Below are 12,992 nucleotides of genomic sequence, written 5' to 3' on the forward strand. Positions count from 1 at the left end.
AGACTTTCATAAGTCCCAGTGTTGACAGTTTGGTGCTGGTGCAGAGTACTGGAAACCACTGGCTCACATTAAGCACTGCCTACAACACTCACCTCACAGAGAAGGGCCTTGAAAACTACCCTTATCTGCAGTGTCTGCTTACACTTTAATCTCTACTGCCCATAGGACACCTCGGCTCGCTCAGTTCTGACCTCCTGCCAACAGACCGGATGCTTCAAATTATCACAACCATGTATTGATCTGTAGCCTGTGTTTGCTCTCCTTCCTGTGACCTGTTTGAACACAGAGATAAGACAGCCAGGCCCAGGTTATAGAAGTGTAGCATGAACAATGTTTTAACGGGTATCGTTTGCAAGGCAAATAGTTAAAGAGCAAGATAAATTGCTGTGGGTGAGCACAGGGAAACACAAATAAGTTGAGCGAGTCTTTTTTTCTTAGAGGAGAGGAGAGTTGCTTTCCAAATATATTTAAGTAGATCAAATACTCAAGACAGAAAAATGAAATCACAAATAAATTGCACTGTTACGTTGAATGTCATGTAACCTGTGAGGACGTGCAAAAGTGCTCGTGAAAAAGTGAACAGCGAAAGTGACATGTGAGTGGTATGTACAGCAGGAATGAAGGTGCAAACAGGATCATACATGGGTCCCACCTACGCCGGACCCAGGACCTGCTGACCTTCAGCAGACTCCTCAAGACTTGGCTGTTCGACCAGTAGCTGCCCCCTCATCCCCCTCAGCTCCTTGAGACCCTCACAGGTGAGTAGTGCGCTCTACAAATGCTTCATTTGATTTGATATACAGTGAGATAGAATGTGATGTCTGTACAGTTAATACATTTTCTGTACAAATTCTTCTGGGCAATCACAATCTAGGTGCCGTAAATTACGCTGTGGAGGTCGAATGCGTTTCGGCCTTTATGCAATGTTAGGCCATCATCAGGAACAGGTTACCAAATTTCAATACATTGAGGGTAGGAATCACTGTGCAAATCCACGAGGGGCGGTGGTGTGTGTGCTCAGATCGGCAGAAGGAGCAAGGTCAGCAAGAGGGAATCAAGGACCTCAGAGTCAGCGAGGGGAGCTGTGTTTCCTTATGCAAATCAGAAGCACCAAGTTCTGTCGGAGGGAATCAGGAGAGCAGCCAGTTACAGGCACGAGTTGGTGAGCCGGTGTGAGTCCGGAGATGGTCGAGTTAACAGGAGGCTGGTTATAGAAGTGGGCAGGTGAACGCATTTCAAGGATAGCCCAGGCAGCGCCAAGGGTTTGGCTTGACTATGATGAGCATGTGCACGAGATGGTGAGCCGGTGTGAGTCCGGAGAGGGTTGAGTCAACAGGAGGCTGGTTATAGAAGTGGGCAGGTGAACACATTTCAAGGATAGCCCAGGCTGCGCCAAGGGTTTGGCTTGACTATGATGAGCCTGTGCACGAGATGAGGCAGGGAAATATTTGGCACGTAAATCGTGCAACAAAAATCATGGCAAAATGAAAAAATCTCTTCAGAATTCAAAAAAGTGTATTTCTTTAATACGTCTTGCACCTTTGTACATCAAATAATATCCCGCATTAAGAGGTATTTAATAAATGTGATAATTTTTAAACCTGATGAGCGACACATTCATACCCTCTTCCCCTCTGCAACAGACCTATTCATAAACTAAAAGTCAAGTAGGTTGTACCTATATGTGGACTTGATCTTCATATATGGAGTAACAGTATTAAATCAAACTCGATAGGGCTTTGCATACTGCACACATCCTGAATTTGCATATTTCAATGTGCTCTCATATGTGACAGTGAAGAGCAAGCATTGGCAAATCTAACAGGTCCTGCCTTTGGGACCTAGTGGCTTTGCCAATTGCTTTTGGTGGTGCTGTATAGAGTTGAGACGTGCGCACAAGCGGAATGACACGTGCGCCATTTGCTTTCATTTTTTTATGTACCGATCCGAGATGGGGACACAACTTGGGTGGGTAAATCAAATGATTTTTATAGGTGAAAAGCACCATTCAAAAAAATGTGTGCAGGTTTTGGGGGATGGGAAAGGGTGGTAGCCAAGGAGCTGCAGCACAGAGGGAAGGGTGAGCAGCACAAGAGGAAAAGAACACCATAGAACCTCACAGAGCATGGGGTGGCTGAAAAGAAACACCCTTCCAGTGGAGCATTCAATTCAGACCTCCCATTTCTACTCTTACTAAATTGATGATCTTGTATCTCCCACTATTGATCTCCTGTCGGATCCTTCAGCTCTCACTTCCCATGTCTGCCCTTACATTGGTTCCTGCATCTTATGCTCCCAGTAATACATTCCTTTTAGATTCTGCAGGTCTCCCATTACATCCTGTCTCCCTGGTCTTCCAGTGCTGCTCACCCAGTGAACTCTACTACCCTGTGCTACTCGTACTACTGTAGCACTGGCTCCTGCAGCTGACCTCCCAGTGCTGCTCTCCCACTGGCTCCTTCCTCCCAAATCCTCTCTCCCATTGGATGCTTAAGCAATCGCCTACTTCCCAAATTCTCTCTCCCATTGGATCCTTGAGTGATCTCCAAGCTCCCAAATCCTCTCTCCCATTAGATCCTTGAGTGATCTCCTAGCTCCCAAATCCTCTCTCCCATTGGATCCTCGAGTGATCTCCTAGCTCCCAAATCCTCTCTCCCATTGGATCCTTCAGCGATGACCTCCCGCAGACTCCAATGATATATGGTTCGGTTCCATCCCTTTATTCTTGCTCTTCCAGTTCCTGTTTTCTCTCACAGCCGCCTCCTCCTCTGTTCTCCCAGTGTGGTTCTCCCAGCTCTCAACTCCTAGCACCATTCTCTCAAAGGATCCTGCAGCTCGGGCCCGAGGCACAGCCCCTGAGGAGCAGTTTACCTTCAGATAAGTATTTCAAGTCACAGATTTACATAATGAACCTGTGACTCATGCAAAATCCACACAGCAAAGGAATAAAGTAGGGGAAGAGCTGAGGAGGAGGAGGAGGAGGAGGGAGCGGCAGAAGGTGAGGAAGAGAAGAGCAAGAAAGAAGGAGAATTTAGAGGCATTTAAATGAGAATGAATGGCGAAAGGCAGATCCAGTTTTGGAGGAGGATTCCTGTCATGGCGCCCAGTCTGTCCAGATTATAAGGTCCCACCACACAGTCGATGTCCAAGCTAAATCAAAAGGCAGTCATGGATGCGCCCTGGAACGCTGATCACGGCACACGTGTACGTGTACGTGTACATGAACGCTGATATGGCACCCTCCCTGCACAACATCTGCAGTGGTGTTTGCTTCAAAGCCAACCCTGTTATGTTGGGAATTCCAAACGCATGTATATATGGGATGTAAAAAGGGAATCCACGACTGCCGGCATGCAGATGGATGCAGGCTTAAGGACCTCGACTGAACGTAGGTGGCCTTGACAAGAGGAGACCACTAGCAGGTGACACCTCTGGATAGAGGGCCTCTTCAGTTCAAAAGGCTGATCTTGCCAAGCACATGTGCATTTAGCTAAGTGACTGTGAAGCATGTATGCATCCTCATAAAGATGGCACGCTGCACCCGGTACAAGATGTTATCCATCAGATATATGGCCCATGAAGGATGGAGAACTAGCAACAATCTCTAGCCTCCATTTAAAGATGCAAAATGTAATATTGGAAGCCATCCTCTAAATGTAACCGACATTAGTTGCATAACCTCAAGCAGGCACTCATCCACTGACAGGTTTTGGATTGGAACCCTCCGACATATATCGGAAATACTCCAGAGCCATGCTTCATATGATGGAAGGACAGCCACCCTCCATCCTCCTCAACGGGACCCTCTACGACCCTCATCCCTGCTCATCCAATGCCCTTCCTTGACCAGCCCCAGCATCTGTCAGTAGCTCAAACAGTCCTACTCTAGCACAATATAATATTTCTCTAAACCACGCATGCATTTCATGCTGCCCACTTTTGTCTGATTTGATCTCCATCGTAGACACTCACCAAGTGCACCCTGGCAAATATCTGTCCGCGTCGCTCCGCCCACGATAAACTGAGGGTCATCGGTGATTTCCTGCGAAATAAAATCGGATTTGTCATCAAATGTTTGTCATGGTACAGAATTAAACTTTAAATAAACACAAAGAGCTGTGCACATCAGGGTCTGTTAGGCTAAACATTCTGTGGCAAGTCTGCCCTTATCGCCCTGAGGGCCTCTACAAGCCCCTCTGAAAACAATTGGCGTTAAACATAGAAATATTTAAAGATCATTCGTGTCAACTCTTTTAACCTATAAATGAAAATGACCGAGATGCGGGGTCAGGAGCGTAGATGACAGCCCTCTGCCAATGAAACAAAACCTGTAGGACAACATTCAAAATGAAAACCATAAAGGTTTATTCCATTTTAAAAGCCATTGCAGAAGGTCAAAGTAGTCAGCGAGCCAGACTCAGAGCAGCATCAATAATACACCAAATAATGCCAATTGCGAGAGGATCAACATAGGTTTGACCTCACAACAAGTAAATAGCGAGAAACAAAATATAGTTCAGTAAGAGAACTAACAAGGAAACCTGCCCGAACGGTTTGAGTATTAAGTCTGAAGGCAGAGTGGCAGAGTGGCAGAGTGGCAGAGTGGCAGAGAGAGAGAGAGTGGCAGCGAGGCAGAGTGGCAGAGTGGTAGAGAGGCAGAGTGGCAGAGTGGCAGAGTGGCAGAGTGGGACAGTGGCAGAGTGGCAGAGTAGCAGAGAGGCAGAGTGGCAGAGTGGCAGAGTGGCAGAGAGGCAGAGTGGCAGAGAGGCAGAGTGGCAGAGAGGCAGAGTGGCAGAGTGAGAGAGTGGCAGAGTGAGAGAGTGGCAGAGTGAGAGAGTGGCAGAGTGTCAGAGTGAGAGAGTGGCAGAGTGAGAGAGTGGCAGAGTGAGAGAGTGAGAGAGTGGCAGAGTGAGAGAGTGGCAGAGTGAGAGAGTGGCAGAGTGAGAGAGTGGCAGAGTGGCAGAGTGGCAGAGTGGCAGAGAGGCAGAGTGGCAGAGTGGCAGAGTGGCAGAGTGGCAGAGTGGTAGAGTGGTAGAGTGGCAGAGAGGCAGAGTGGCAGAGTGAGAGAGTGGCAGAGTGAGAGAGTGGCAGAGTGAGAGAGTGGCAGAGTGAGAGTGGCAGAGTGAGAGAGTGGCAGAGTGAGAGAGTGGCAGAGTGAGAGAGTGGCAGAGTGGCAGAGTGAGAGAGTGGCAGAGTGAGAGAGTGGCAGAGTGGCAGAGTGGGAGAGTGGCAGAGTGGCAGAGTGGCAGAGTGGCAGAGTGGCAGAGTGGCAGAGTGGCAGAGTGGCAGAGTGGCAGAGTGGCAGAGTGACAGAGTGACAGAGTCAGAGAGTGGCAGATGAGAGAGTGGCAGAGTGGCAGAGTGAGAGAGTGGCAGAGTGAGAGAGTGGCAGAGTGAGAGAGTGGCAGAGTGGCAGAGTGGCAGAGTGGCAGAGTGGCAGAGTGAGAGAGTGGCAGAGTGAGAGAGTGGCAGATGAGAGAGTGGCAGAGTGGCAGAGTGAGAGAGTGGCAGAGTGAGAGAGTGGCAGAGTGAGAGAGTGGCAGAGTGGCAGAGTGAGAGAGTGGCAGAGTGGCAGAGTGAGAGAGTGGCAGAGTGGCAGAGTGGCAGAGTGGCAGAGTGGCAGAGTGAGAGAGTGAGAGAGTGGCAGAGTGAGAGAGTGGCAGATGAGAGAGTGGCAGAGTGGCAGAGTGAGAGAGTGGCAGAGTGAGAGAGTGGCAGAGTGAGAGAGTGGCAGAGTGAGAGAGTGGCAGAGTGAGAGAGTGGCAGCTTAGTTAGAAAGGCAAATAGTTGTGGCGCACATCCCAAAGAGGGCACATTTTATAGGTTGCAGTCGGTGAAGGGCACACTCTCGACAGGGTGAGACCTTTCATCATTCGGCGGCACTTACAGTGTTTCATTCATGCAAAACAACACAACAAGAACACAAGAAACAAGAAATAAAGAAACATTTAGGAGCATCTACTTTAATGCGTAATTATAAGGCGCACATAGGAAATGAGAGCCATGTTAGTGTGTTTATTTATCTTAACAAACAATGATCTCTCTCTCTATCTCTCTCTCTCTCTCTCTCTCTAACTCCGCCCCCCCCCCCCCCCCCCCCCAGCCCCCTTCAAGGCTAAGCAAAAGCGCTTGAAGATTGAAACATACAGGAGCATCCCAGGCACAGTGTCCTCGTAAGAAGGCAAACGTTATCAGCAAGCAGACACCATAAAAAGAGCTTCTATTTGGCTTATTTTAATGAAATTGAAAAACACACGTACGCATAGATACACGAACGAGGTAAGGTTCATTCGTTGTCAAATAAAAGTGCATTTTTCTGGATGGGTGTTAATGGAATCAGGCTGCGCTTGTCGCGGACCGGGCTTCTAACCCACACTTAAATCAAACATCATTTTTCTGTTAATTAAAAATGCGCTCAAACATACATAATAGCAGTTTCCTCCTCGAGACACTGATTCATAACCTCAGCTTTGTTTACATCTGAATGCACCATGAGGCGGTGACGAAAGAGCAAACAGAAATGGAATTTCCAAAAAGGCACTTATAATAATGAAGCAGGAACGAGTCTGTGTGTTGGATCAGCCTTCCCGGATTGTAATCCGTGGCGGACGGCGGCGCTGCAACGGTGGGGAGCCTCACACGGAGACCGCCGCAGGGACAGCGCCATCTGCAACCTAGTACCGTGCAGGGACTGGGGTGCGGAAATAAAGGGGGGGGCTCAACTTGTGCCCCCCTGATTGCACCTCCAGACCCTTGAGCGGCAAGACACCTGCTAGGGGCCTCTTTGTTGCCTCTCCGCCACTCTTCATGGCCATGAAAAGGGTGGCGGTAAGGCAAGTCAAAACATGCTCGGTGGTGCCAACTGTGGCACCGCCAGCATATTCTTCCCAGGAAAACCGGCCCAGCGAAACCTTGATGCCGGCGGTCTCATGGCGGTCGTACCGTCGCAGACGACGGACAGCCACAGCGACTATGGTCGGAACAAGGCCCTATGTCATGAACACAAAACCCAAACATGCTAATTCCAGTCAGTGCCCAGTTACCTGCACTCTGAAGTAAACTGTTTTTCAACCAACTAACCAAAAATAAACAAACACTCTAACAAACCACTCAGCCTTCACTTTGTGGTTTATGATGTCACAAGAACCCATCATTGAGCGACTACACTGTGTATTGGGTGGCTCAATTCTGCCTCAAACTCAATTGTGACAGGAACTAATCAATGCATTTCATATAAAGTCATTGGGCAAAAGATGGGGGGAAGAGAGGGGAGAAGAGAGTGAAATTACATCAGAAATATATTTCCCCTGGAAATGGAAATGCAAGGGTATGGAGAGATGGTAGGAGAGAGGAGGGGAGTAAAGCAGAAGACCCTTTGAAGAGGAGTGCCCAAAGCTGGGGTCGCGAAGGCCGGTCCATGCCAGATTTTCATGATAGCCATACATAATTTATTTTCATCGTCAGTGATCATTATTGAACCTGGATAAAAACAAGACACAGCACTTGGGAAGCTTAAAGTCCAACTAGGGTTTATTGCAAAACAGCAAGCACCACCGCAAAAGATCAGACAATCGTCATTTCGACTGTTTGGGGCTCTGGCCAGAAAGCGGACAGTCGGAGGAAAGAGCTCAAATGAATGTACGATCAACCGGGTACACTCACAGCGCCTCTCGATACAAATCAATGAAGCATAATCAAGGGACAGAAACTTGTCACTGCAAGAACCTATGTAATATACAGGTTCCAGCATCCTCCCCTCAAGAACAGTACAGTGGCCTCGAGGAGAAGAGATCATTCTTGTGCACAATACCCGCACCATTATTCAAACAAAATCTGCGAACCTTGCCAGGTCTGAGAACGAACGAGGTCACGTGCTCGGTGGCTTCCAGGCCCACCAAGGCCATGAGGTTGCAAGCATATTCAATGTTACAGGAAGCTTCAAACTCATAAAACATTCATATTTGATTAACCCCTCCCCTGCTGGTGACGGAATCGCTTCGTCCCCAGCCGCGGTCGCGGTGTGCTGATGACGGAGCGATTTTGTCACGGCCCGCTCGGAATGCCTGCGCGGATTCCACGCCTGCGCTGAACGTTCTATTGAGCCGGCGGGGTCGTGACAGAACCGCTCCATCATGCGCACAGCGCAACCGCGGCTGGTGATGGAGCGGTTCCGTAACCAGCATGCACCTGCCGCGCGGCCGCCCACCCCCTTAGCACTGCGGCGGAATAGCCGCCACAGTGAAGGGGTTAAAAGAGTGCGATATCAAAAAGAGAGGTAGGGAGAGTAGTAGGACACTCTTATTCCCCGGTCAATAGTCAATAAACAAAAGAAGAGTGTCTATGAGACAAAGAACCACAAAATGGATCATCGTCGGGGTCCAGTACGAGGACGACGTAGGTACACTACGGGTGCCGAGCGTCGAGGGCGGTGTGCCAAATACACTCCCACCCCCCTCCTGAGACCCATGGTGTTTATCCTTAACACCCCAAAAGTGCAGAAAACGATAAGTTGAAGCCTCCTAAACCAGGAGTAATTAGGAATCAATCCAATATTCCTAATTTTTTCGCACTTTTTTCACTTTTTCTTAATTTTCACATATCACGTCCCTAGGTGAGGGTGGGCCTTAGAGCGCCCATACCGCCAGGGTTTATCACACCCAGTCCTGAAGAATTGCCCGGTAAATTGACACCGTTTCGATGGCAAGAAACATGTTGACTACTACTCTCTAGGATCCCACCATTCAATTAAAAGTGGACTGGATCCTCACATATGTTTTATACTTGTTGTCCTTAGTGATCTCTAATAAAAATTGCTTCAGATACACTACTGACAATTTTAAAAATACCCTCAACACTCACTAATTTTCATTTTCACTCAACACGCCCTTTACCCACCAACCAGCTCCGCAGTAATTCTGGCGTTGCAGCACACCAAAGAGACACTCGGTCTCTTTGGTGGAGCCCAATGATGAAGCATGTCATCACTAGGTGGTGAGTGAGGGCTTTCCTAAACATCCTAGTATGGTTGTTGTTTTTTGAGCTCCATTTTGTGGTTCTTCGGGGGTTAAAAGAGTGACATATTCAGGATTACATATATAGTTGCTAACATTACACTTCATAGGAATACATCAACATGATACAGATTTAACATTTGTTTTCAGACCTGGCATTGCTCTCCTGGACCTATGTTGGACATCCCTACAAGGTTTTCTGTTTTCAGTAGACGGAGTATTCACAGCCTGGTGACACCTGGTAACCACCTCTACTCTCAAGTTCAAGTTTCTACATTTTATGTACTTTCATCTTAAAACAAGTTAAGCCATGCTAGCTCAGAAGTTGCCGTAAGCTGCCCCCAAGCAGTTTACATTCCAAGCAGATCCCTCGCCTTCTCCTTTTGGGCAAACGTGCAGGGATTTTAGGATCCAATATTTTTTTCAATTGTGGCAGTCAAAAACACAAACTGTCAAAATGGCGGCAGTACCGCAGAGGGTGTCTAGTGCGCTAAAGCTAGTTCCATTCCTTGAAGTCGTCCAATGCCGTTATTGGACTGATGAAAGCCATAGAAACATATTACATTCACTCACTCATTATGATGTCACATCGCGACTGGCCGGCACTGCTTCGCAAATGTGCGCTATACATCTACGCTTTTTTAAACTCAGTGGTGGAAGCGGACGGGATCGGGAGGGCACGGCGTGCCCCTACTTCTTGAATTTTATAGATTCCGTTCCTATACTTTCTTCTTTTAAACATGCGTCCCGGACTGCAGAAATGCCAAGGCCGATAGTCAACGCTCGGCTTTTGGGGAAGGGTAGAACAGGCAGAGAAGGAAATGGCTCTGTCTTTGCCTCCGTGCCCGTAGAAGACCAGGACAGTGTCAAGTTCTCATGTGGCTGGTAGTAGCCCCCACCCCCTCTCTTTGTTCCCCCACATGTTAAAAAAGTGAATGAAAATACAACAAAAGCCTAATTTACAAGTACATGGTCTTTTAAAGACCTGTGAAGTACTTGGGTGCGGCGCCAGCCAGCCCCGAAGCGGTCTCAGCCGTCCGGGTTAGCGTGATAGCTCCTCCACCAGCTAACACGCTACCCCGGATGGGACTCCCAGTGCCCGACTCAGAGACCCCATTGAGGAGTCTATGGCACCGGACTGCAGCCAATCTTAGCCGCTTGGTGCCAATCCGTCACCAGGTTCTTACATCAGAACTGGCCCCATGCCACTGCGCACAGGCTTCCCAAATCACTCAGGCAAAAGTATTATTAATAGTCCTGAAGATGATCCCAGTTATTATTTGGAGATAGGGATCGAAACGTCACGTCGACTGTTTTAACAATACTGCACTCGTTAATTGTGTAATTTTTGTTACAGTATTTGTTGGTTTGAGCTTACACAAGATTGCATTGTACTGTAGCCACCTCTTTCTCCATTCTGTTTGCCTGTTATTATTATTTTTTCCCCTGTATTGTCTTCCTTTTACTTGGTACAGGCTTGTGCCCAGTTGTTTGATTCTTGTCGTGTCTCTCTTTAACTGTGAATTTTAATTCTATTCTGGCATTAAATATTCCTCTGTCCAACTGGACATTGGACAAAAAGAGACATAGTCCTTATTTAAGTCTATGTTTATTATTCTCAATTGTATTTGAAAAGTTTAGGACCTTTGTTCTTTACAAAATCATAAACTACCCGAGGTCCTCAACTACCTAGACGGGTCCCCTTGTTCCTTACACTGCCTGTAGTGATTAGGCCGGGGTCCCATTCGCCAGTAGTGATTAGGCTGGGGTCCCGGCCGCCAGCAGTGATTACTTCATGCGGTCCAGGACGCCAGTAGTGATTAGGCCGGGATCTGATCGCCAGTAGTGACTTGGCCGGAGGGGTCCTGGCCACCAGCGGTGAGTGATTAGGCCATTGTCCTGGCCGCCAGTAGTGATTAGGCCAGGGTCATGGCCGCCAGTAGCGATTAGGCAGGGCACAGTCACCAGTAGTAATTAGGCCGGGGTCCCGGCTGCCAGTAGTGATAAGGCCTTGGTCCCGGCTGCCAGTAGTGATTAGGCCGGGGTCCCGGCTGCCAGTAGTGATTAGGCCGGGGTCCCTGCTGCCAGTAGTGATTAGGCCGGGGTCCCGGCTGCCAGTAGTGATTAGGCCGGGGTCCCGGCTGCTAGTAGTGATTAGGCCGGGGTCCCGGCTGCCAGTAGTGATTAAGCCAGAGTCCCGGCTGCCAGTAGTGATTAGGCTGTGGTCCTGGCTGCCAGTAGTGATTAGGCCGGGGTCCCGGCTGCCAGTAGTGATTAGGCCAGAGTCCCTGCTGCCAGTAGTGATTAGGCCGGGGTCCCGGCTGCCAGTAGTGATAAGGCCAGAGTCCCTGCTGCCAGTAGTGATTAGGCCGGGGTCCCGGCTGCCAGTAGTTATTAGGCCAGAGTCCCGGCTGCCAGTAGTGATTAGGCCGTGGTCCTGGCTGCCAGTAGTGATTAGGCCGGGGTCCCGGCTGCCAGTAGTGATTAGGCCAGAGTCCCTGCTGCCAGTAGTGATTAGGCCGGGGTCCCGGCTGCCAGTAGTGATAAGGCCAGAGTCCCTGCTGCCAGTAGTGATTAGGCCGGGGTCCCTGCTGCCAGTAGTGATTAGGCCGGGGTCCCGGCTGCCAGTAGTGATTAGGCCTTGGTCCCGGCTGCCAGTAGTGATTAGGCCGGGGTCCCGGCTGCCAGTAGTGATTAGGCCGGGGTCCCTGCTGCCAGTAGTGATTAGGCCGGGGTCCCGGCTGCCAGTAGTGATTAGGCCGGGGTCCCGGCTGCTAGTAGTGATTAGGCCGGGGTCCCGGCTGCCAGTAGTGATTAGGCCAGAGTCCCGGCTGCCAGTAGTGATTAGGCCGTGGTCCTGGCTGCCAGTAGTGATTAGGCCGGGGTCCCGGCTGCCAGTAGTGATTAGGCCAGAGTCCCTGCTGCCAGTAGTGATTAGGCCGGGGTCCCGGCTGCCAGTAGTGATTAGGCCAGAGTCCCTGCTGCCAGTAGTGATTAGGCCGGGGTCCTGGAGGCAGTAGTGATTAGGAAGGGGCCTTGGCCGCCAGTAATGATTAGGCGGGGGTCTCGACCACCAGTAGTGATTAGGCCAAAGTCCCGGCTGCCAGTAGTGATTAGGCCAAAGTCCCGGCTGCCAGTAGTGATTAGGCCAGAGTCCTGGCGGCAGTAGTGTTTAGACCGGGGTCCCTACTGCCAGTAGTGCTTTGGTCAGGGTCCTGCTGCCAGTAGTAATTACGAAGGGGTCTTGGCCGCCAGTAGTAATTAGGCGGGGGTCCTGACCACCAGTAGTGATTAGGCCGGGGTCCCATTCGCCAGTAGTGATTAGGCAGGGGTCCCGGCCGCCAGCAGTGATTACTTCATGTGGTCCGGGCCGCCAGTAGTGATTAGGCCGGGCTCTGATCGCCAGTAGAGACTAGGCCGGAGGGGTCCTGGCCACCAGCGGTGAGTGATTAGGCCATCATCCTGGCCACCAGTAGTGATTAGGCCAGGGTCATGGCCGCCAATAGCGATTAGGCAGGGCACGGTCACCAGTAGTAATTAGGCCTTGGACCCTGCTGCCAGTAGTGATTAGGCCGAGGGTCCCGGGTGCCAGTAGTGATTAGGCCGGGGTGCCGGCTGCCAGTAGTGATTAGGCCGGGGTCCCGGCTGCCAGTAGTGATTAGGCTGGGGTCCCGGCTGCCAGTAGTGATTAGGCCGGGGTCCCGGCTGCCAGTAGTGATTAGGCCAGGGTCCCTGCTGCCAGTAGTGATTAGGCCAGAGTCCCGGCTGCCAGTAGTGATTAGGCCAGAGTGCCGGCTGCCGGTAGTGATTAGGCCAATGTCCCGGCTGCCAGTAGCGATTAGGCCAGAGTCCCGGCTGCCTGTAGTGATTAGGCCAATGTCCCGGCTGCCAGTAGTGATTAGGCCGGGATCTGATCTCCAGTAGTGACTAGGCCGGAGGGGTCCCGGCCACCAGTAGAAATTAGGCTGAGGTCCCGGCCGC

At 50.2% G+C, this 12,992-nt stretch overlaps 1 protein-coding gene across 1 annotated transcript in view; it reads right to left on the reverse strand.

Moving 5' to 3' along the window:
- The window catches only part of LOC147706810 (calpain-1 catalytic subunit-like), a 581,687-nt gene that overhangs the window by 255,545 nt on the left and 313,150 nt on the right, over positions 1-12,992 (reverse strand). The window contains exon 3 of the mRNA XM_086925938.1: positions 3,973-4,042. Coding sequence (XP_086782064.1) covers positions 3,973-4,042 — 70 coding nt within the window. The remainder of the gene's footprint in view (positions 1-3,972; positions 4,043-12,992) is intronic.

Source organism: Lissotriton vulgaris, chromosome 6 (genome assembly GCF_964263255.1).
Source record: "Lissotriton vulgaris chromosome 6, aLisVul1.2, whole genome shotgun sequence".
Taxonomy (NCBI): Eukaryota; Metazoa; Chordata; class Amphibia; order Caudata; family Salamandridae; genus Lissotriton; species Lissotriton vulgaris.